The following is a 23,634-nucleotide window of genomic DNA, read 5'->3' as shown; positions in this document are numbered from 1 at the left end:
TATTAAAATAGCCACAAGGCTCACAATCCAGCAGCACTTACTTCCGCTGCCTGTGCGCAGTGGGCTCGAGCGCCGCCCAGGAACTCCTGCGGCTTCGTCACGGCGCTCCCACAGTCCCCATTAACATCGACCCTATTACAATAGCCACAAGGCTCATAATCAAGCAGCACTACCTTCCGATGCCCCATTGCTGCGACTCGACTCACTTCAGTCCCTATTACGATAGCCACAAGGCTCATAATCAAGCAGCACTTACTTCCGATGCGCCATTGCTGCGACTCCACTCACTTCAGTCCCTATTAAAATAGCCACAAGGCTCATAATCAAGTAGTACTACCTTCTGATGCCCCATTGCTGCGACTCGCCTGATATTTCGGTCCCTATTACGATAGCCACAAAGCTCATAATCCAGCAGCACTTACTTCCGCTGCCTGTGCGCAGTGGGCTCGAGCGCCGCCCAGGAACTCCTGCGGCCTTCGTCGCGGCGCTCCCACAGACCCTATTGACATCGTCCCTATTACAACAGCCACAAGACTCATAATCTAGCAGCACTTATTCCACGCCTGTGCATTGCTGCGACAATCAGTCCCTATTACAATTCCCACAAGGCTCATAATCAAGCAGCACTACCTTCCGATGCCCCATTGCTGCGACTCGACTCACTTCAGTCCCTATTACGATAGCCACAAGGCTCATAATCAAGCAGCACTTACTTCCGATGCGCCATTGCTGCGACTCCACTCACTTCAGTCCCTATTAAAATAGCCACAAGGCTCATAATCAAGTAGTACTACCTTCTGATGCCCCATTGCTGCGACTCGCCTGATATTTCGGTCCCTATTACGATAGCCACAAAGCTCATAATCCAGCAGCACTTACTTCCGCTGCCTGTGCGCAGTGGGCTCGAGCGCCGCCCAGGAACTCCTGCGGCCTTCGTCGCGGCGCTCCCACAGACCCTATTGACATCGTCCCTATTACAACAGCCACAAGACTCATAATCTAGCAGCACTTATTCCACGCCTGTGCATTGCTGCGACAATCAGTCCCTATTACAATTCCCACAAGGCTCATAATCAAGCAGCACTACCTTCCGATGCCCCATTGCTGCGACTCACCTGACAATCGGTCCCTATTACGATAGCCACAAGGCTCATAATTAAACAGCACTTACTTCCGATGCCCCATTGCTGCGACTCACCTGACAATCGGTCCCTATTACGATAGCCACAAGGCTCATAATCCAGCAGCACTTACTTCCGATGCGACTTTGCTGCGACTCGACTCACTTCAGTCCCTGTAGCGATAGCCACAAGGCTCATAATCCAGCAGCACTTACTTCCGCTGCCTGTGCGCAGTGGGCTCGAGCGCCGCCCAGGAACTCCTGCGGCCTTCGTCGCGGCGCTCCCTCAAGCCCCATTGACATCAACCTTATCTCTAAAGCCACAAGGCTCATAATCTAGCAGCACTTACTTCCGATGCCCCATTGCTGCGACTCGCCTGATATTTCAGTCCCTAGTGCGATAGCCACAAGGCTCATAATCAAGCAGCACTTACTTCCGCTGCCTGTGCGCGGTGGGCTCGAGCGCCGCCCAGGAACTCCTGCGGCCTTCATCGCGGCGCTCCCACAAGCCCCATTGCCGCGACTCGCCTGATAGACACACTGTTAGATATGAATAAGTATACAGTTTTATTAAACTTTATTTTACACAAAAAATTGCAGTGCAAAAGGCGAAATTAATGCCGTATAGCATAGTCTACCGGTTGACCTTTGGATCAAACAGAAAATTTTAGTAGGCAGTGCAAAAAAAGCAGTTAACGAGTGACGACCAAGGATCGAATGTAGACTGCCTACACTAAGCAGGGGTCTAACTCGATGGACCGACGGTCTGGGGAAGGTTGCGAGAAGCGCTTGAAGACCAGATCGAACCCTAACTCTTATTACAAAAAGTTAAACTCTAGTTGAACTCTACTTTAAAGTGACATTTAGTATGGAAATGTCATTTTATACCAGGTTCATCGCAGGTTATTTTTTTTTTGTAATAAGGCCCTAAGGTTTTCGACTTCAAGCAAGTAACTCACCACTGCCTTTCCTGCTCTGCGGATAGAAGTCCAGGTGTGTGGGTGAAGAGCACTCTGCTTCCGGGGCGCCATCTTTGCACAGCGACGGGCATGATGTGCTGAGTCTACTGCTGCCGGTTGCCTGCGAAATAAAACATCGTAATCATCATCAGATCGGTTAGTTTCCATTGCAGCAACACGTCGCTTTCTAATTTAGCTGAGGAAAATGAATTGTCGTGCCCTACAGGGCCCATAATGTTCTAATTTTAAGTACATAATGGATGCAATAAAATATTGAGTATTGATGTCATTGATTGAGTATTGAATTATGACTAAGGCCCGATTCGACCAAACTTTTAACCGAGGATAACTCCTGGCACATTGACAGTTTCAGTGTGGGAAATATGTCAAAACTGACGATTCTGAGATTAATATTTTCTCTTGTTTGATCGACTCCGCCCTAAGTCATTTAGTCTCAACTGCAGGAGCAGGACTTTTTCTAATTTACCAGAGGCAAATGGAGGATTTGGCCTCCACTCCCCACTCTGGCCAGACGGATTTTTATTTTTGTCTGCGTGGGATTTTGTGGCACAGAAAGACATCGACCCAAAAACACTTTATATCAGAAGCACAACATAAGTTCATTTGTACAATATGAGAAGTCATAGTTCCCCATTAGATACAATATTCGCACCCACCCCCCACAAGTTTTATTTTCGAAAATACCTTTAACCCAAATCTTTAGTGAGGGCAAATTCTTCATTTTCTCTACATTCTGTACATTCAGCTGAGCGGGCCATACTTATCGACGCGATTATACTCGCAAACAGTGAAATTGGGACAGGCAAAAAATACACAGGATATTATTTCCCACTAACTGAGTCGCTCATGTATTACGAATATTCATAGCCCCATCCAGCGGTTACGGTGACAGGACCTTTCAAGACACGTCTACGAACTTCCTGCGAACTTGGACGGCGTCTTAAGAGATTCCATTAATGTTTATCTGCTTATGAATATGACTTGACAGTCAAGTGACGAAGGTGGGATGGGGATGGATATTGTTGGAAATAAATGGGTAAGAAACCATTTTTAATATAAGGTAGAGGAAAGAGGATTGCTCGTCGATCACATGAGTGAATATGAAATTGTGTCAACACAAACAAGAATTCAAAGGTAACGGACAACAGCAGATCATATTATTATTAGCTGCCTGCCAGAAACCTTAAGTCTAACCAAGATTTTTAAAGGATTATTCGTAAGTTGTGCACAAAAAGACTAGGTACTAAAACTAAATATTTCCGCTAACTCCTCCAGCCGGGCTAGAATGCGCATCGTGATAAAATCTTATCGATGATTTTAGACAATAAATGTGTGGGCTTATCGCGTAAAATCGATAAAATGCCCCGATAAAGTTTTGTCTTGGCGCGCATGGCCTAGGCCTACAGGTAATATTCCCTGTTCCCTTTGAGAGATGAGCTGATCTAAAAGAGAATCCGTTTTTACAGCGAATAAATAGTGCGTCATTTGACTATTGTCGCTAGCGTAGTCCGACCATCAAGCAGGCAGTTATCTTACCAGTAAAGGCAATGGCGCCGCTCTCATACGCTGTACGGCCGCATGTAGCCTCCGGAGTTGCTGTAAGCTGTCATCCAGCACGCCTGGACTGTGCGGCGTTACGCTGATGGTTGGCACCTGGGGACACCATGGTTAAATATTTAGTACGTCACTCCAATGGTAGACAACTTTCGAAGTTACAATCAATGGTTCAATGTTTACTTTACTACTTCAGTCCAATTAAAGTCCATCAACAAAGAGGAGAAACTTTGTTACCATGCCTTACATGGCCAACTTACCAAGATTCTCTGAGGTAGAAATATTCTCGAATGTCAACTACGGACCAAAAAAAGCTATACATATAATCAAACCTCAAAGTTAGTGGACTGACTTTCTTGTGAGAGTGGCGGGAAGCCACTGGATGTGGCAGCGTAAAACAAGAACTGATTGTGGAAATCCTTGTAGGAATCCTTTGTCTAGCAGTTAACCTACTTTGGCTGAATGAACGTGATCAAGCGGCAGCTGCTGCTGTCATGATCAAGGCGTTTAGCTGCATGTCTCTCTCTCTCTCTCTCTCTCTCTCAGGGAGCGAGAGGTTGTATTTTCCCTGTAAAAGAGTTTTGTAACTTATACCTGTGTCTGATGCAGCATAATATCTCTTTCTCTCCCTGCGAACGAAATTTATCTTTGTTTTTTTGTCACTTTTGAAGGTATACCTGTGCTCTAGCGGCAGCCATGATTGGTGGGGGCGTGGACCGCGGCACGTGTTCCGTGACCTCGTCCTCGCTGCTGTCGGAGCGGGTGTCTGAGCTGCCGCCGCCCTCGTCTGCAACAAGCAACGTTAGTGGTAAGCAATAGGTCTTCATTTTGAATGTCAGCCAGTATGTTGAAAAACATAACCATAAAAAAGTAAAAAAGGAGAACGTTGTCTTTTATGGCGCTTTTTAGGGGTCTTACGTCCAGCAGTACAGTAACTCCATAAAGTCAGTACATTGACTGAAGAGTATATTTCTAAAAGATCATCCGATCTATTTACTTCTAAATTATTTTGAAGATTAAACATGGAAGATGGTCGGATGGTCACACTAAATACTGTCTGTGGTCAAGTTAAAATGAACGCAGCCCGTATCATGTATGAACAACATTGTTTGCAAAATGTATGAAACACATCTTTTGCTGTCACCATTGAATTCAAAGTACAATCAGATGATCCTAAAAAACCCTTTCTAAACTTTTTATATACTTAAAAAGAATCATGCATGATTCATTCATGAACTAAAAGCTTAAATGCATCAGACTTCATTAATATTCCTAGCCATCTCTATCCCAAGCACTCAACTCAATATCTAGAAGCTAATATGCCTAGAAGTGAGCCATCGGCACGCTAATCTCCCGGCAATAAGCCCGACTGGCCGATAGCTGCCGGGACCGGATATTGGCCGTCGGATATCCCGGACGGGTAGGGCAGATGAGCGCGGGATTACTGAGGCGGCGTCTGCATATGAGCTCTTTAACTTGAGATATTGAGTTTTAAAGATGAGAACTTTTAATAAGGTTCTGCTTTGATTTTTTATACCGTGTCATTGATTTGGGACGTTATTAAGGACAGATGACCTTATTAGGGTTGGAGTAAGCCGCTTCCAACTATGCTTTGATGTAAGTACATTATTGATTTTGGACGTCCGCCTGCTAGATGGACAAATGATCTTATAAAGGTTGCAGGAAGCCCCTGCATGCAGGCCGCTTCTAACTGGCCAATCTGAAATAATTGGGAGAGGCCAATGTTCAGCAGTGGACATCCTGTGGATGAAAAGATGATGATGACCCCTAACAAGAGCATTGTTTTCATGTCACCATACCATTGATTTTCAGTTCTCAAAACTTGCAAATTCCTCACTGCCTTTTTTATAAATAAGGCAACAATAACCTACTTTTAATATTGGACTGTCGATTCGAGGGTTACTAGTTTCAACAAACCAAACCAAAATGTAATTTATTATTTTTTAATGTTATAAATTATAATGTTAACAATATTTGCATACCAGCTTCTGGTGGACTGTGCGGAAATATTGTAAGAACTTGTAGACCACTTTTCACGCAAAAAAACTGAATTGAACATCGTTTATTGCTGGACTATTTTGGTGAAATCACTATACCTACGTGCATAGTATTTAGAGAATTCGAAGTAACACAAACAAATTATAATCATAATTGGGTAAAAAATTAATTGAAACGCTAAGCTACTCGTATTAATTACATAATTGAAAACTTATTTAATTACAATTATATTATTTAGCAAATTATCAAACTAACTAAGAAGTGAATTGGAATATTAGTAAATAACGTGTTTATCACAAATTAGTGGTCATAATTGAAAAAAGAAACCTTTTAGATTTTAATAATACTACTGCTCGTACGCTACCCTAAGAGCATTTTTGACAAAATAATTCTCACGAACGAAACTATGGTCAATATATTTTATAAATAAAATTATTTATGTCATACACGCATCATCATAATAGAAATGTAGTTGAATGTTCAATGTTTATCGCAAATCGACGCGATTTATGACGTTACTGATGATAAATATTTATATCAACGCGTCATAAACGGATTTCATAACACAGTAGCTGACGCTGATAACTTTTGACAGTCAGCATTAATTGATGAAATGCAGTACCATCATCGTCATCAGCTCATTTAGTCTCCACTGCAGGACGGCCATCTCTATTTCGTTCATTCGTTCGTTTCAGCCAAATGACGTCCACTGCTGGACAAAAGCCTCCCCCAAGGTTTTCCACAATGAACGGTCCTGCGCTGTATCTCAATTTACTAGAGGCAAATGGAAGACTTAGCCATTGAGTTATAATGTACTACGTACTATTACTTCAATGGATTTAGCCTACATTGCACTTCCCATGCTGGCCAGATAGGTTTCATGATCGTTCATCAACAACAGGGACAAAATTTGGAAGGCATCAGGGTTCCCTGATGTTTGCAAAATGTTATGCTGCGTTAATCGCCTTTTATGACATCCACGGGAAGATTGGCGGTGGATTTATTCTACGTTGCCCTAACCAACGGATTTGTGATTAGTACTTCCCATCTTTCCACAATGAACGGTCCTGCGCTGCCCGCATCCAGGCTCTTCCCGCGACCTTTACCAGATCGTCGGTCCACCTAGAAAAACCTTGTGGAAAACCTTGGGGGAGGCCTTTGTCCAGCAGTGGACGTCATTTGGCTGAAACGAACGAACGAACTTCCCATCTTGTATTCATTAACGCTCAAAGTAATCTAACAGCTTAAATAAAATTGTCATTGTGGTTTTCGCAATTAAGGAGTTATTTTGGATGCATAATTGCGATAAAACAGATCGAGAATTTAGGCTAGTTTGAGCTATCATATTAGTTACTAGCGGCCGCCCGCGACTTCGTACGCGTGGATCCCGTTTTACCCCCTTAGGGGTGGAGTTTCGTAAAATCCTTTCTTAGCGGATGCCTACGTCATAACATCTACCTGCATGCCAAATTTCAGCCTGATCCGTCCAGTGGTTTGGGCTGTGCGTTGATAGATATAGAGCTATCATATTAGTTATTAACCTTGTTGCCCCCAATGCTGTCTAGACCCATAATAGTTAAGTAACATGACGACACATATTAATTTTACAATTCACTAACAACTTGACCGGTAGCACAGTCCAAATAGAACAGTCAATCAATACTGGTTGAATATTATTCATACACTGTCCACTAACTATCACAAGATTTGACTTGAAGAAATAAACAAGTCTCACAACAAAAACTTTTCTCACATCACATCTTCTTGTCTCCTTTATTTAGATAACATGTGTAAGGACTTTCTCAATCTCATAAAAACACTTTATAAAAGCCTATTTAGAAAATAAATTACTTGACTGATGACTTAACTAGACCAGTAATAAGTCATTTACAATCAAAAATAGATTTAAAGTATGATTAGCACAAATAATGATATTTAACAAATCGGTCTTGAATCTACGTTTGAATTACTTTAGAAGTATCAGTTGGCTGGCTCTTCTTTTTTGGCATATAGGGTCCTTGGAGGGCCGCAAACTATGATATTAATATCATTAGCCGTAATTAATTAAGCTTGACACCAAGGTTACGCTGCCATATCATACGATGCGTTGTCACGGTATCCCATATTTCTACTATCCCATATTTTAAGTCTACGATGTAATAGATATTATAGAAGTAATTTAATGAAGAAGAAAAGTATGCAATGCAGGAAACAATCCAACTCAGAATTTGACTACCATCATTGTCAGGTCGTTCAGTCTCCACTGCTGCAGGAGCACTACCCTTTCTCATTTACCAGAGGCAAATCGAGGATTTGGCCAAAACTCCCCACACTGGTCAGACGGGTTCGGGCTGATATTCGCGTAAACCTCTCTTGGTCGCTTTTTTCGACATCTGAGAGTTGTCGTATTTTACTCTGCCAGAGCCCAGAATCACACGAAATATCATTCGCGAAGCATTATGTTTTCTAACTGAGAAACAATAAAAGCCTGCTGTTACATATTCTGAAAATATCACTCCATTTCCAGCAGCAACAAGTTTCCAATAACTGAAAACTAGCCTACAATAGAAGTTAATAACGCTCGGTCTGCAAACAAAACATTTCCCATACAATTTTAAATGTACATATTTCCGCATGGCGGCGCCGACAAGCGAGACAACGCGGCATCCGCCCTGCCTGCGGAGTGACCTGTCAGCCTGCGACCCATTTACCGTTTTAGGTCAAGGCTTACAGCCCTGCTGCGGCCAGCGTAACCTGACACCACATAGAACCTATTTCAAAATCAAATCTTACACAAAGGCTACCTACGAGTACATCGAAACAACTTTGTGAACCATTGAAAAGGAGGCTGACGCCCGTATTCACAAACATTACTATGAGGTCTCACATTGCGCGTGGACGCACAGGGTGACACACGAACTAATCACAGAGCTCTATTCAAAGCTGTGCGTTCGATTTGCTGCTTCACTCAAGCAAGCATCGTTTGTGAATACGGGCGTGACAATAGCGACTGAATTTCTTGCGCTGCTTCAAAGTCAAAATTCCTTTATTTGCATGGACTATTAAAAATAGTGCTTACAAATCATCAAATATTGAAATAAAAAGACTAATTAAAAAGCCCTTTAAAGTTTTGCTCTTTTAAGGAGCCTTTACATGTCTCATAATCTTTTTGCCCAACCAGCGCTTCGAGACCAACATTTGGGAAGTGCTGAGAAGAAGCGCCGCAACAAACTCAGTCACCACTGTCTGCCAGTTGAAATAATGCCGGTCTTCTCAGCTGGCCCATGTGTTGTCCCGAGGCAGTGGTAGGATTAAAGTTATACTGGGACGTGTAAAAGAGCTTTTATAAGCCTACTTGCAAAGTAAACGAATTTGAAACAAATTCGGCCTAAAAAGAGGTTGAGTTAGATTTTATTAAAAAAGTGAGAAAAGAACAATGCGTGCAATGCTATATTATTATGTGAGAGCACTACACGAGAGTAATATTGGTTTTTGCTTTGTCCTTTGCATCAAAGGGGTAAGCAATGTAAATTCTGTAGTTTCAAAACATGACCAAAAGGGAAAAGGGACTGCGGGACTGCCCCCCTGCGACTGCTACTGTGAACAAAAATGAATGGTTTCGTAACCTAGTTCTTATTTAGGTTTCGAGTCGAGTGCTAAAACCAAATGAATTCAAAAAGAAGAATTTACAATTCAATGTTTGCTAAACCTTAAAAACAGTTTTAAAGATTTTTTACATGACGTGGCCTACCGATGATTTGTCTAGTGGTCTGAAGGAGTATTATTTGCTTTTAAAAGTTGTAAGTCCATGTACCTATCTTCATACAACATCTTTCAAAAATGGGTTGTAAGCACCTATTCAGTTAATTCATTCTCTCACTCATTTTGTCCGGTAGGTATACGCAATATCCTATCACAAACTTTTTTTACACTCAAAGGGATCAATAGTGAGCCAGTTTTTATACAGGTGTCAAAATGTCCCATAACCCAACATGATTTGAGAGGGATTTCCTGTGAAATAGGATACTATTTTCCGAACGGGTATTATATTCCGAAAAGGTATGGTAACTTGATACAATAATAAAATTGGTTGATATTACTGATTTGAATTTTGAATTATCCTGAGGATGCATGAGAATGCAACTTCATATTATATCAAATCAATCATGAGTGAACAACAATGTTATCAGCATTGTTGTATTCCAACTTCCAGCAGTTGGAGGTAAGATATCAAATTCCTCTATGTTTGAGGATTCCGGGTGAGCCTCCAGCCTCCACCTTCACTTCAATCTGATCGTCACATTCATTAGGTTAAATGCATACCAAGAGCTCCTTCAATGTGGGTAAAAAAATAACGTTTACACAATTTTTCTGCTTCAAAATTAACCATTCCCCGCTGCTTCTATAGAAACAAAGTCCACCGCAAAATGGCCTGTGTCGCTATTATTTCTATTGAGCTTTGAATTCACAATATTGCGGCATGGCAGGGGTTTGCCTGTTGTGCCTATGTTCATTTGTGACATTGTCGTACCGGCATACAAATAGAAAGGTCGCAGGTCAAAACATTCTACCGAGGAAAATCGGTTTAATTATGAAATTGAAGAAAATTACAACATTTTGATTCGATGAAAGTTATACCAGACCACGATCAAACATGTTATTATTTGTTATTGTTGAATAGACAGATTAGCAGTGATGGGTTAGATTTTTCACTTCTAGAAACGCTCTAGATTGTACAAACCCACGAACTATCATTTACCGAGGGACTGCTTTGGATAACTTTGCACTATTGCATTTTTCGAATGCAATATTCCCAATAAATGTCATAAAATATGTGTTTGTTTCGTGTTACTCTCTATCATTTTAATTAATTAGGCCATCAGTTTTTGGAGTCCCTATGACAACTCAATACTGGCATTTTTACATTCGTTAACTAAACTAAATAATAATCCAACTACAAAACGCGAGCAGAAAACGAAAACAGTTACATTAACAGGTGAGAATGCAGGAAAATCGTACGTCTACGAGTTTTCTTGTGGGAAAGTAAATCGGGTATCAGGTATCGTCACGAGATACGACAGCTGATTGAGACGATAAAGAATGTGGGTTTGGTTTCAGTTGGATAATACGCACAGGAAAAAGTGCTCTCAGAATTCAGTATGTTGTGTTGAAATGATTTGCTATTTGGGGTCTGACCTTAAGAACTAAAAGTACTTGAAGGGAATGTATTTAAGAAGAAATTGATAAATTGGTTACTGAGCCATGGTTTTTATAGCATTGACGAATATTTTAACTTAAATAGATAGACTTAAATTCCGATACAGAAGTTGCAACCACATTTGAGACATTCTTCTCCAATATTGCGTCTGAAACAACTAAAGAACTGAATTCATCACCAGTTCTTGCAGAGTCTCTTTTAAAATCTAATGTCACCGAGTGCCAGTGTCTGCTCCAGTTCAGGCATATAGATTGTAATACAATAATTAAAACCTTTAGAGAATTAAATATGAAAAAAACTGAGGACCTTTGGGGAATCTCCGTCAGTATAATTGGAACAATTATTGACACCATAGCTCCTCACCTTGCATTCATTTTTAATACATGTATTGATCAAGGTTGCTTTCCTAGCTTAATGAAGTTAAGTAAAATAATTCCATTGTTCAAGGCTGGTGACAAATGTGACCCCTCTAATTTTCGACCGATTTCTATTCTACCAGTACTTAGCAAAATTTTCGAGAAAATTATTTTCCACCAACTTCTATCTCACTTCATTTTTAACAAATTATTACACAATAAGCAATTTGGTTTTACGAAAGGTAGAAGTACTACTGACGCTGGGGTAGCACTATTGAAACACGTCTTTGATGCTTGGGAGAGTAAAAAGGACGCTGTTGGTATTTTCTGTGATCTTTCAAAAGCGTTTGATTGTGTAGACCACCAAACCTTACTAAACAAATTGCGACATTATGGTGTTTCGAATAAGTCACTTGATCTGCTGAACTCGTATCTCACAGGCAGAAAACAAAAAGTTTGTATTAACGGAACTGAGTCTTCTGGAGCACCTCTTACTATGGGTGTGCCGCAGGGATCAATATTGGGACCTTTGCTATTTCTTATTTACATTAATGACCTTCCTTACTTTGTAAAAGATCTGTGTGATATTGTGTTATTTGCTGATGACACATCTCTCATTTTCAAAGTTGATAGAGGTAAAGTAAATTTTGACGATATTAATAACACACTCTCACAGGTTCTACATTGGTTCACTGTTAACAACTTATTGTTAAATGCAAACAAAACTAAGTGCATTAAATTTACCTTACCTAATGTGAGGCAGGTTTCCACGCAATTAATGGTGAAGAATGAACCATTAAATAGCATAAATTCCACAACATTCCTGGGAATCACTTTAGATGCTAAACTTCAATGGGGTCCTCATATTGAAACTTTGTCAAAAAGGCTCAGTTCGGCTGCTTTTGCAGTGAGAAAGATAAGGCAATTAACTGACATTGAAACGGCAAGGCTAGTATATTTTAGCTATTTTCATAGTATAATGTCATACGGCATATTGTTGTGGGGCTCAGCCGCGGACATTGAAACTGTGTTTGTTCTGCAGAAGAGAGCAGTGCGGGCCATTTATAACCTTGGACCCCGATTTTCCTTGAAAGATTTTTTTAAGGAAATAAACATACTGACAGTAGCTTCACAGTTCATTTATGAAAACCTTTTATATGTCCGCAAAAATATAGAGCAATTCACGAAAAAGAGCGATTTGCATAACTTTAATACAAGAAACAAAAATAAACTTGCCGTTCCAAATTTCAGATTGCATAAGATTGGTAATTCATTTATGGGAAAATGTATTAAATTCTTTAATAAATTACCACAAACTGTTGTAGAACTACCCATTCATAAATTCAAAGCACATATTAAAAGTACCTTAATGAAAAAGGGCTACTATAAAGTCGATGATTATTTAAAAGATAAAAATGTTTGGGATACGTTACTGCCTAGCTCGCATAAATATTTATAACTTTGTACATTTTAAAGCATGTAAACCTTTGAAAAAGAGGCTGACAATAGTGACTGAGTTTCTTGCGCTGCTTCTTCTCAGCACTGGCCCATTTATTGTCCTGAAGCAGTGGTAGGGTTAATACTGGGACGTGTAAAAGTGCTTTTTTTAAGCCTATTTACAGAAATAAATGAGTTTTAATGAGTTTTAATGAGTTTTAGTCATAGTTTGTGAATACGGGCGAAATTCTCTTGAGTATGTGAGTGACCTAAGCGACGTTACATCTAAGGTGTAAACACTGATTCTCTGGTGTTTTGAAATTTATTTAATGTCCCTGAAATCGTTGGTTATCCTGTATAACCATCGATAATCTTATGTTTTTTTTACTCCGAAGACTAGATGGGATTAGGGAGTATTGAAAAGGTAAGTCGGTAATAAGAGACCACCAATCAAGTGATATACTTTTGATGATCTATCAATAGTCAATATCTTTTTTATTGAATTCCATGTTGTACATTTGATGTTACATCAAAATGATGTTACTCTAGATTTCCAATGTGTGTAAATAAAAGTATGAAAATTCTCGTACATCTTTGAGCTAGAGAAACACTTATTGAATCCATAGCCTGTAAAAATTAGTTGTATAACTGTGTCAATATGAATTTCGATCCTATTTAAAAAATAAAGATTAGATGCCACACAGATAGATAGACACACACACAGACACGTCAAACTTATAACAACCCGTCGTTTTTTCGTCGGGGGCTATTAAAAATCAAATCGAATGTTTTTATCAATGAATCCCTTTTAAACGGTGTCATCACGGCTATTAGCCGTCAAGCCTAAGGGCGTCATTTGAGGAATCTAATTAACGTTCGCCATAACACCGTACGTGCCGGCAGCGGATTACGCGCGGATATTATACTTTTATCGCGTATTCTGTCACCACAGTGCAGAAAGGCAAGAGTAAGAACCGCGACCAATCAGCAAGTATCGATGAAGGACAAAATAAGCACATCTGTGTCGTCGACAGATAAGAACAGAAGTAACAGAGTTTCTTGGCACAATTATGTCCCCAGATAGACTGACACTGAAGATGCCACAGTGTTTATTTACTTTGATATATCGTTAGTACTCTAGGCGTGGATGAAATAGTCCGGCTTAATGTGAGTTATTGTACTCTTATTTATCTTCACACAATTAAAGACTTAAACTGTCGTATGTCTGATGAGGTCGCGGGAAGTAGCTAACTGCTTTATGCAGCAGTGGACGTCATTTGGCTGACACGAACGAACGATGTCTTTCTAGCCTTTCTACACTGTGGCGCGAATCGCACGGATACAGGGCGTAACGATTTGTTTACACCTCGTAAAGGGACCTTATTGCCAATATACACGGTGGCTGTAAAAGGAAATGTCAAATGGCAAGTTTAAACTGCACTTCAGGCTACCTATAGTTAGACCATCAAAGCTGCAGTATTCAGTAATTGGGCCAAGTCTTCATTAACTAGTTTATTTTATAGGGTTTATTGCCAATACTATCTTATTCAAAACAAGAGAACTGATTCACGCATTATTGGTTCATCTGCATTCTATTTTGCAACAACATATAAATTGTAATGTGACATGCAATAAACGTTTTGAATTTGAATTTGAAACTGTTCTGATTTCGGGAATGAGATGAAACAAACAACCTGCTGTAGTATTAAGTATAGAGTTTCGTACACCTAATCTCACAAGAGCCGAAAGAAATCCATATCAACTTCTTCCGTTAATGTACCAAAAATTTAAGAAGAAACTTCATGAATTTAGTCCGATATGGTATGGATGCGTATCCGTTCGCCCTTAGAGCTCCCTGCTGCGTAGAACACTGATGGAGCGTTCATGTGACAAAAAGGGTGAGCTCCACTAGATTATAGTGCTGCTGAGCGCAACTCAGCCGTGTAACTGTGATATTTTGATCGTAACTAAAAATGCGAAACTAGGTTGGAGGATGGATGTGAAATGTCATCCATTCGAAGCTACTTTGAAGCGTCAATAAGCAGTCTACTGGTTCATTAGATAAACATAAAGGAGCTTATTACAAAAAGTTAAACTGGCGTTGAATACTTGTTTAAATTGACATTTGTATGGAAATTACATTTTAAACACGTCTTTAACATCCGTTTAATTTTTTTGTAACAACACTGAAAAAATCTATGATTTGTTCTTAGTAAGAGATGAATCCTATGACCATAATTGACTACCTCGAAATATAATTAAATCCCCGCCATAGAACAACTCCAATTTTGCTAACTCGAATAGCTATATTAGTTTTCAAGACAGAAGACAGGTTCAGCTATACAAGCAATAAGTTAGCACTAACCAGTACATATACCTCCACGTTTAGTAGAATCTACGATGTAAATAGGTTACCCGTGTTACAGCATTCATGGCACATTCCGTATCATATTACATAGGAAACAAACCTAATTGATAACGTATTAAGGGAGGGATTTACTTCCAAAGGGGGATTAACGTGCTACTCCGTACAAAGGCACATCAACGTAAACACTACGGCATCTTATCATAGTTGTAATACGAGCGCTTTTGCAAACAAAATTGTATAGGCTGATCTGTCGTCAGTACATTAATATCTATGGAATCTTTGCTATGTACGGAATCTCAGATTAGATAGCCCTTATCTGTTTTTGTTATTGATAAAACGGATTCAATCTATTTTGGGTCATATCGAAATAAATGTTCTTTGATGGGATCACCGAGGATTCGCAAATGAGGCATAGGTAGGTATTAAGGTTAAGCCAAAGTTAAGTGGAATGGGCATCGCAATGAGGGCTATCGTTTTTATACTTAACAGTTGGCACCAGCACTGGCAAGTGGTCAGTCAGTGGCACCACAGGCGAGCTGTGAGTGGCAGGACCTTACTCTATAGTAGCACCACTGGCGAATAACAGGACCTCTACAGTGGCACCACTGGCGAGTCAGTGACAGGACCTTACTCTTCAGTTCAGTGGCACCACAGGCGAGCTGTGAGTGGCAGGACCTTACTCTACAGTGGCTCCAACTGGTAAGAGCGAATACGATTGGGAGCAAATAGCATTGGGAATTTGAGAAAGGTTCTGCTCAGTTGGTATCTAATATAGCTTTGTTGTAAGTAGATATAATTTTGTAAAAATCTGCTTATGATGGCGCATTTTAATCCATTTATGTTTTGGAAAAATGAGCTCTATCCATCGCAAAATGACTACGGGCGGAGTAGGAACAGCCAAAAGCATACTACACATTTTTGTTGTAAAGTAGGACTTATTGCAATCACATAAGAACTCACAGTGTCAAGCTTGATGTGCTGTCGTCAGTACTAGCAAATCCAGCGTAAGAGCGTAACTAATGTTCGACCATTAGCTTATTCTTTGTGTTTTGCCGGCCTTTACTACGCTGGATTAGTTATACTAATTAGAAACAGACAATGGACGCTGGTATTGTGTTTGTAAATCATAAACAAAAAGATTTAACAAGCATATCCGTTGAAGTTCTTCGGTTTTTGGTTGTTTTTGTTTTTGGGTGTGTAGGTTTTAGTTTTACGGTTTTGCCCTTGGTCAGACAGAATCAGAATTTAAACAGTTTCTTCTTTATTATACCTCAAAATGGAAGTTTCTAAGTTTACCCATGACTAGACTAGGCCACAAAAGAACCTATTTCTACCATCCAAAAATTACTTGAGGAAATGATAATACCTAGTTATTAGTTCAATCAAATGTACAGAAGATAATATTCTAATCATCTTCTTGATAGATCCCTCCATTGACCGACTGAAAACCGTGGCAAGTTGTACCCTAGGCGGTGACTTAAATAAAGTTGATCAGTATAAGCCAAACATCACAGAAAGAATGAAGCGGCATGAAAACCTCCAGTTCCTGGTCATTAGATGGCTCAAGAGTACCGAAGCTGTGGTAGACCAGCGTCATGACATAAGTTTTTTCCAATTTAAAAATACCATTCTTCTAATCAAAGGTGCATATTTTAGAACGAAGCTCCAAATTCGACTCAAATTTTAAGCATAGATAGATTGAGATGTAGCCAAAATGCGAAGTGGCCATAATGTTCTCATTAATGGACTACTTTTGTAGTCCATTAGCGATTCGGTTGCCATAATGAGAATTAGCCCTAATACGCCTAAAGGATTCTTTGGGTTGTTAAATTTCAATATTTAAACCATCCACAGAACAGAATCTATGACTGCGACTGAATCTTGTTACTGTAAAATCTGAATAGTCATAGGAAACGTTATAAAATTCAAATCACCAGCCACACAGGGATCTTGTCAGGAATTTACATAAAGGCCACGAAATAAAACTAAGTGATATTTGATTGGGCCGTAACATTCCGCGATGGCTGCCAAAAGGCTTTTACTGGTTTTTTATTGCGTTAATTTTTCTCGTGGATGCCGAACGTTGTAAATTTTATTACTGCGTAATAGACAACCTTTTTGCTGAGTTCGAATTACGTACAAAAATAGCCAAAGCGAGCCATGCAAATGCAAAGGTTTTGAAGCATTTAAAATAATTAAGGAGAACCTTAAAAATGCAAGTTTTAAAATTAAATAAAGTGCATCAATCGAATGGACGACAAGACATAATAGAATGAAGTTCAAGTATGGCTAAAATGGTTTATGATAAAAATATTAAATTGCAATACGATTTTAATTACATAGTTACTTACTTTCTCGACTTTTTTATGTGTCAATAAGAAGAAGAATGAGCCATTTAAAACAAAACACTTTTAGAACGTAGGTACTTCAAAATGTACAAAATTCTAATATTTAAATGGCGCCCAACGTGGTGCTGCAATAAAACTATCCCAAATGAACAGTCTCTAGATACATACAGAATACATACATAATTTTCATTTTATTGATCGGGGATCCTACCTGGACCATTTGCTGTGAATTTGAAAACGTTTTTAAACTACACTAGCAAGACTACAGGTTTTATGCAAGGAGTGGTATTAGATGGCAAAATGTACAGTTAGAAATAGGGGAATATGTATAAAATATTCCTAATTACGTAATCCCGGCGGTAAAATGGGACGCAACAAGTAAACGAATGCTACAAGTAAGAACATACCTTTTAAATGTCGCCGCTACATTTTTCCACTGACAATAAATCGACTAAATCCTTCTTAAAATAAAACACACGCACATTTTAAACTTAGAACGTGCTATACATAGCCACTAAAAAAATCAGAAAAAACAAACGCTAGTTTGAAAATTTAAAATAAGAAGATAGATTTTGTTTTTAGTGATTATTCATTTTTCTTTTTGGTTTTTTATTTTCGGCCAGCGGTTCGCGTGCAAAATTCGCGAGAAACGTATTATTTTGACGGGCCGACTTGTATGGGAGCAGCCTGGCCTTTGTACGGGCTAGGGGCTGCGCGCATGCGTCAGATCGATCGCCGAAGCCCGTGGGGTTGAAGTATTCAAACCGTTCAGTTGGCGCTGGCACGGGGGCGACGTTGTTAGTTTATGTTTTTTTTAAACAAGGAATACATACGCAATGATCGTAACTTGCGAAGTCTAAATCTGGCAATGGGTGGAATAAGAAGTTCTATGCTATTTCAATTTTTTGCAGATATACATAGCTTAGATTTGCGAAAAGCTGAAAATTAGTTTACATGGAAAATGTTATAAGTAATAATAAATCTTTCGTATATTTCTGACGATGTCATAGTCGTTCCATCTCTGGAATATAACACAATTACTATGGCGTTACTCTCCTTCATGACAATCGGTCAAAAGAGAGATGCAGGTTATGGCGTGAGAGAGCTGATCTTCCCTGCTCTTTTGTCCCTATGTCTGAGAGTCCTCCGCCTGGACATCTCCCCAGGACTATATGGCAATCTCTAAATAGACTTCGGACGCAGGTCGGCCGTAGTAGTTTAGGTGGGGACTTGGAGTGCAATTGGTTTGGTTCCCCAGTCGACGAAGCACATGATGTCGTGCCCTGCATGCCCAAACAACTGCACGCAGGAAGATTTAATGAAGGCTACTGACAACGCCACAGTTGTGATGTGACGGAGTTTTGGGCTGACGCTGTGTAGGTTTGTTGTCGTCACGACAAGAAGAAGAAGGGCCTTTAGAAGTTTAGACAATAATAATTATGATCATATTATTATGTAGACGAGATTTTGTAATCGCTTCGCTATTTTAGCCTATGCGACTTTATCGAATCGAAAGGCACAGTCGATTAATTTTGTTAGTTGGTAAAATAATATAAATTCTAGGAATTTTGCCCTTTCAAAAATTCGCGCCAACTAACAAATACTGAGCTGTTTGTGTAAGAGCAAACTTAATACATTAATTGCAAAGTTAAATAATCCCATTGGTAAAAGTCGCTTTTAAAAATTGGCAGTTTTTATTTGTGCAAATTATACACCCTTGTTTTCTACAGTTAAGTAAGTTGTTGAAATATGTCTCACTATCGTTTTTATGCTACCTTGTGCCCATTGTAAGACATAAAGAATAGCATTCTCAAAATACCTCGTTTATCTATCGCACATTAGGCAACCTATGGTGTATCAATAATACTTTCTAGCCATAATGACCCTTATAGTAGAATATTTAAGAACTATAATGGGTCATGTGTGAAAACTATTAACCAAGTACAGAGACGTAATGGTGATAATGACAGTTAGGTATTTTAAAACTGTTCATTGTCTTTAAATATGAAATGGTTGTTCAAAATGTATGATTGACACAGAAAGTTTGAAGAGCTACCTGGTCAAAATTTGCAATGAGGATCAGTACTGTTGTAGAAAATTCAATAAAACTAGTATCTACGTTAATCTTTAAGACATAAGAAAGATATATCTTTTTTAATTATCCAAATCGGACCATTACTTACGAAGATATTAAGTAATAAACATAGGCCGTTTTTGCCGCTAAAAGTCAACGTACGCAGGGCCGCGTGACGTCACTATATCCGAATCGAGAGCAGCCGGCGTACTATTGGGATGGAAAATATTTTTTTCCAGCTAAACTATCAGTTTTAGAAAAAAACTTTTAATAACATTTATTCATCAAAATAAAGTAACCTATCGACCAGTAATTTTTAAAAATAAAAATTGGGAAAAATAAGTATCGCTATGTCCAAAAACCACATTTTCATAGGATTCGATGCAATGCGGAGACGCGGTTGGGGTGAGTGTAACTTAATGATTGTTTGTATTGAACATATAATACATAATATGATGCTAATAATACCCAGTTTCTGGCTTGGGGGGGGGATAAGTCATACCCAGCTTATAGCCTGGGGGGAGGGGCAAGCCTTACCCAGCTTCTGGCCTTGGTGGGAGGGGGGGAGAAGCAAGTCATACCCAAGTTCTGGCCTGGGGGGGGGGGGGGGGTAAGTCATACCCAGCTTCTGGCCGAGGGGAAGTCATACCTAGCTTATGCTTATGGACTGGGGGAAGGGGCTAGCCTTACCCAGCTTCTGGCCTGGGGGAGGGGGGTCGTCAAGTCATAACCAGTTTCTATGGGCTAGGGAGAGGAGGGGGGCGGAGGAGTCATACCCAGCTTCTAGGCTAAGATTAAATAGATTTCCAGGAGGGAGCAGCTGTCCTTTCCTGCAGCAGCTGGCCCGCCCATGGGAACGGCGAATAGATAGGTAGGTACGTAGGTTTAACTTAGAAAAACTAAATAACAGGTAAGTATTGCGTGTACATCGAAATCATCTTCATAGCAATACCTTTTTTTTAGAAGTAAATAAATTAATACTTATACATTTTTATATTTTACTTGGAAGAAGACAACACTTTTGAACACTTTATTTGAATAAATCGCCAAATATACCACCGCGGAGACCCCAATCGCGTCTCTGCGTTCCATTGAATCGTATGAGCGTATGGATTTTTTGCGTTATTTTTCACAATTTCTATTTTTAAAAATTACCTATCGATAGCTTACTTTATTCTGATGAATAAATGTCATTACAAGTTTTTCTCTAAAACTGATAGTTTGGCTAGAAAAAAATATTTTCTATCCACGCAGTACGCCGGCAGCGTTCGGATCGGAAATAGTGACGTCATCGTCCCCGCGCCGGGCGGTCAGTGAACTTTTTTAGTAATTTGGCCATAACTTCGTCAATTTTTGTCGTAGAACAAAAATTTTTGGACTGTGTATTAAGGATTTCTTAGCCCTATAAATCTGCATTCACAGCTAAAAATCGAAATGATCCTCATTGGCAAGCAAATCTGTACCATATTCCTTGTGCATACGATTTAAAGGTCGTCTCTACATATGCCCTAAAATTATTAGAGATGCAGTAACTTTGTTCGTCAAAACGCGAGTCTTCCACAGATTTTGTGTGGAAAGACGTATAATGACGTCACTAGTTCGCGAACTCAATTGACTAACAATTTTGGCGGACCTGCCACTGTGGGTGAAGTGACCTCTTCCAGATAATTCTGGAGGAGACAGCTGTTTAGCAATATGCAATAGGTATCACACTAGCGACAGAAAAAAAAACGTTGCATTGACGTCACGGCAACACGCTGAACTGCCGTATCGCCGAAAATCTTTTGGAAATTAGATGGATTATTTTGTGTGAACATTTATCATTTGTTAATTAAATTCGCCTAAACCACTGTGACTGAACAGCATTTTAGTTTCACACAGTGGTAATGTTAGCAAAACAGTACAAATCAGCAAAGAATGAAATCAATTATTCTCTAAAAGAATTACTCGTGATTCAATCAATTGTATACTAAGTGAAATTATAATTGATTACCTGACGATAGCAGCGCAACATTCTCTTGCAAAGGCACGTTCATCTTCTCCGTGAAGAATTGTCAATCTGGAATTTAAAACGTTATTTATTCATTAATTTATTTAAGGTACACATGTTTACGATTAGATATACCTAGTTGTATAAAATTATTATGTGATGATTACATACTTTAAGCAGTTTTAAAATAAACTTAAATACACTTAAAATAACATAGTGAAGTTATGTCTCTGTTCAGATACTTTTATACCAAGTGTTTTTTTCAAACATTAATAAACGATTCATCACTTTCTTTTTAAAACAAGTCTACACTAATATTATAAAGAGGAAAACTTTGTTTGTTTGTTTGTTTGGTTGTAATGAATAGGGTAAAACTACTGGAACGTTTTTAAAAATTCTTTCACAATTCGAAAGCTACATTATCCACGAGTAACATAGGCTAAATTTTATTTTGGAAAAAAATAGGGTTCCGTAAAATATGTAGATAATATAGTCCACGCGTGCGAAGCCGCGGGCGGAAAGCTAGTGATTTATAAAATAGTAATTTTTTGTGATGTAAAGAGAAACTGGTTTAGGCTGAGTTGCACCACCTAACTTTGACTGTAACTGGTGTTTTTTGTATGGAGTTTGACAGATTTCTGACATTTGTAAAAGTTAAAGTAAGAATGTGCAAACCAGCCTTAGTATGGAAATAAGAAAAAAATATAACAATAAAGCACATTTATGAACAACAACACTAGCTTAGTATCATAATTGCAAATACTTTCTATTTCTATGTTTCTTCGTTAAATTCTGTTTCATTCATGTTACTTTTTAGTTTTGTTTCATTAAGTTAGTATATTTCTTTAGTATCTAAGTAACAATTATAAAGATTGACATTGAGTTACATTAATAATACTTGAGATTTGTGTTAACTTGTTAGAAAATAATATGTTACAACAATGAAAATAGATGTTTTAGTTCAGCCAAAAATCAATAAAATTTGAAACAAGCCAGTGTCAGTGATTAAAATGCCAGATGTAATTTTCATCAGAGTTCAGTTTCAAAATCAAAATCATTTATTCAGTTTAGACCACAAGTGGCAGTTATGAACGTCAAAAAAAAAAAAAAAAAAAAGGTAGCCCTTATGGGGCACTTTACATGTCTCCATATCTTTTGGGCCCTACCAGCACTTCGAGACAAACATATGGCAAGTGCTGAGAAGAAACGCCGGAACAAACTCAGTCACCACTTATTGCCAGGAATTATCTAACGGTAAGAATAGCCAAATTTAAGTACATCAAATAAGATACTACTAAGGCTGAGTTGCACCACCTAACTTTGACCGTAACTATAATGATGATAACCAGTGCTTTTTGTATGGAGTTTGACAGATTTTTGACGTTCGTCAAAGTTAAAGTAAGATGGTACAACCCAGCTTAAGTATTTTACATGTGTGGGCAGCTAATATAGTATTGAGATTCAACTGTATTATATTATTCAGAGATTATTATGTAAATAAATAATAACGCATATTATACAGGACTACACATGTGATGAAAATGTTGTTATCTATAATTAGATCATATTACAGATGATATTGATACATAACTTATGACCTCCATATAAATAGAGATAACACATGTTTTTCTAAAACCAAGCATAATTCACTGGAATATTTCTAAATACTAACAAGCAACAGTTGTTTATAACTCGTAATTAGCCGATGGTTCATTTATTATGACCTCAAATTCAGCACCGACGGCAAAATATGCACCTACTGTACTTACCAATACGAAGTCTTCCCATAAACTCTTACGAAACTTGAGAAAAACACATAGCTAACTCCGCCAAGTTACGCAAGCCACACAAATGCACTTTTTCCCAAGTAACCCGGAATGATACGAACAATGGTATCTAAATTTTATGCGAAACACTTTCACATTGGGACAATCCGCAATACCATACACTGTGTAGGTGGCTAGGCTACCTACACAAAACAATAAACAGTTATTTATGCCGATCAGGACGTCATCATAACGAATCCACGCATATTTTCAACTTCAAACTACTTGAGCCATAATAAATTGGATAATTACTACGGTAAAACACTTATGAATAACTGTAAAGTAACTTTTTAAGACATTCAGAAAACTTTGAAACTTCACAGCAGAAATGTCGACGACTTTGC

At 38.8% G+C, this 23,634-nt stretch overlaps 1 protein-coding gene across 1 annotated transcript; it reads right to left on the bottom strand.

The window, feature by feature from the left end:
* Nucleotides 1-20: 20 nt before the first annotated feature.
* On the bottom strand, nucleotides 21-23,634 carry LOC135083221 (uncharacterized). Its single transcript, XM_063977958.1, has 7 exons — nucleotides 23,234-23,634; nucleotides 21,468-21,533; nucleotides 4,332-4,441; nucleotides 3,637-3,753; nucleotides 2,080-2,200; nucleotides 1,555-1,660; nucleotides 21-132 (listed from the first exon to the last, which is right to left on the bottom strand). The coding sequence occupies exons 2-7, from the start codon at nucleotides 21,508-21,510 to the stop codon at nucleotides 21-23; spliced, it is 609 nt and encodes a 202-aa protein (XP_063834028.1). The 5' UTR covers nucleotides 21,511-21,533; nucleotides 23,234-23,634.

This window comes from Ostrinia nubilalis, chromosome 23, assembly GCF_963855985.1.
Source record: "Ostrinia nubilalis chromosome 23, ilOstNubi1.1, whole genome shotgun sequence".
NCBI classification, from domain to species: domain Eukaryota; kingdom Metazoa; phylum Arthropoda; class Insecta; order Lepidoptera; family Crambidae; genus Ostrinia; species Ostrinia nubilalis.
This window is presented reverse-complemented; position numbering and strand designations above follow the sequence as displayed.

Bases quoted from the DNA above. Each gene is read 5' to 3' on its own strand.
- LOC135083221 (XM_063977958.1), bottom strand. From the start codon at position 21,510: ATGAACGTGCCTTTGCAAGAGAATGTTGCGCTGCTATCGTCAG. The intron at 3,754-4,331 runs GTATACCTTCAA...TGGTGTCCCCAG, and splicing joins TGGCTGCCGCTAGAGCACAG to GTGCCAACCATCAGCGTAAC. The intron at 2,201-3,636 runs GTAAGATAACTG...TTTATTTCGCAG, and splicing joins CGGCGCCATTGCCTTTACTG to GCAACCGGCAGCAGTAGACT.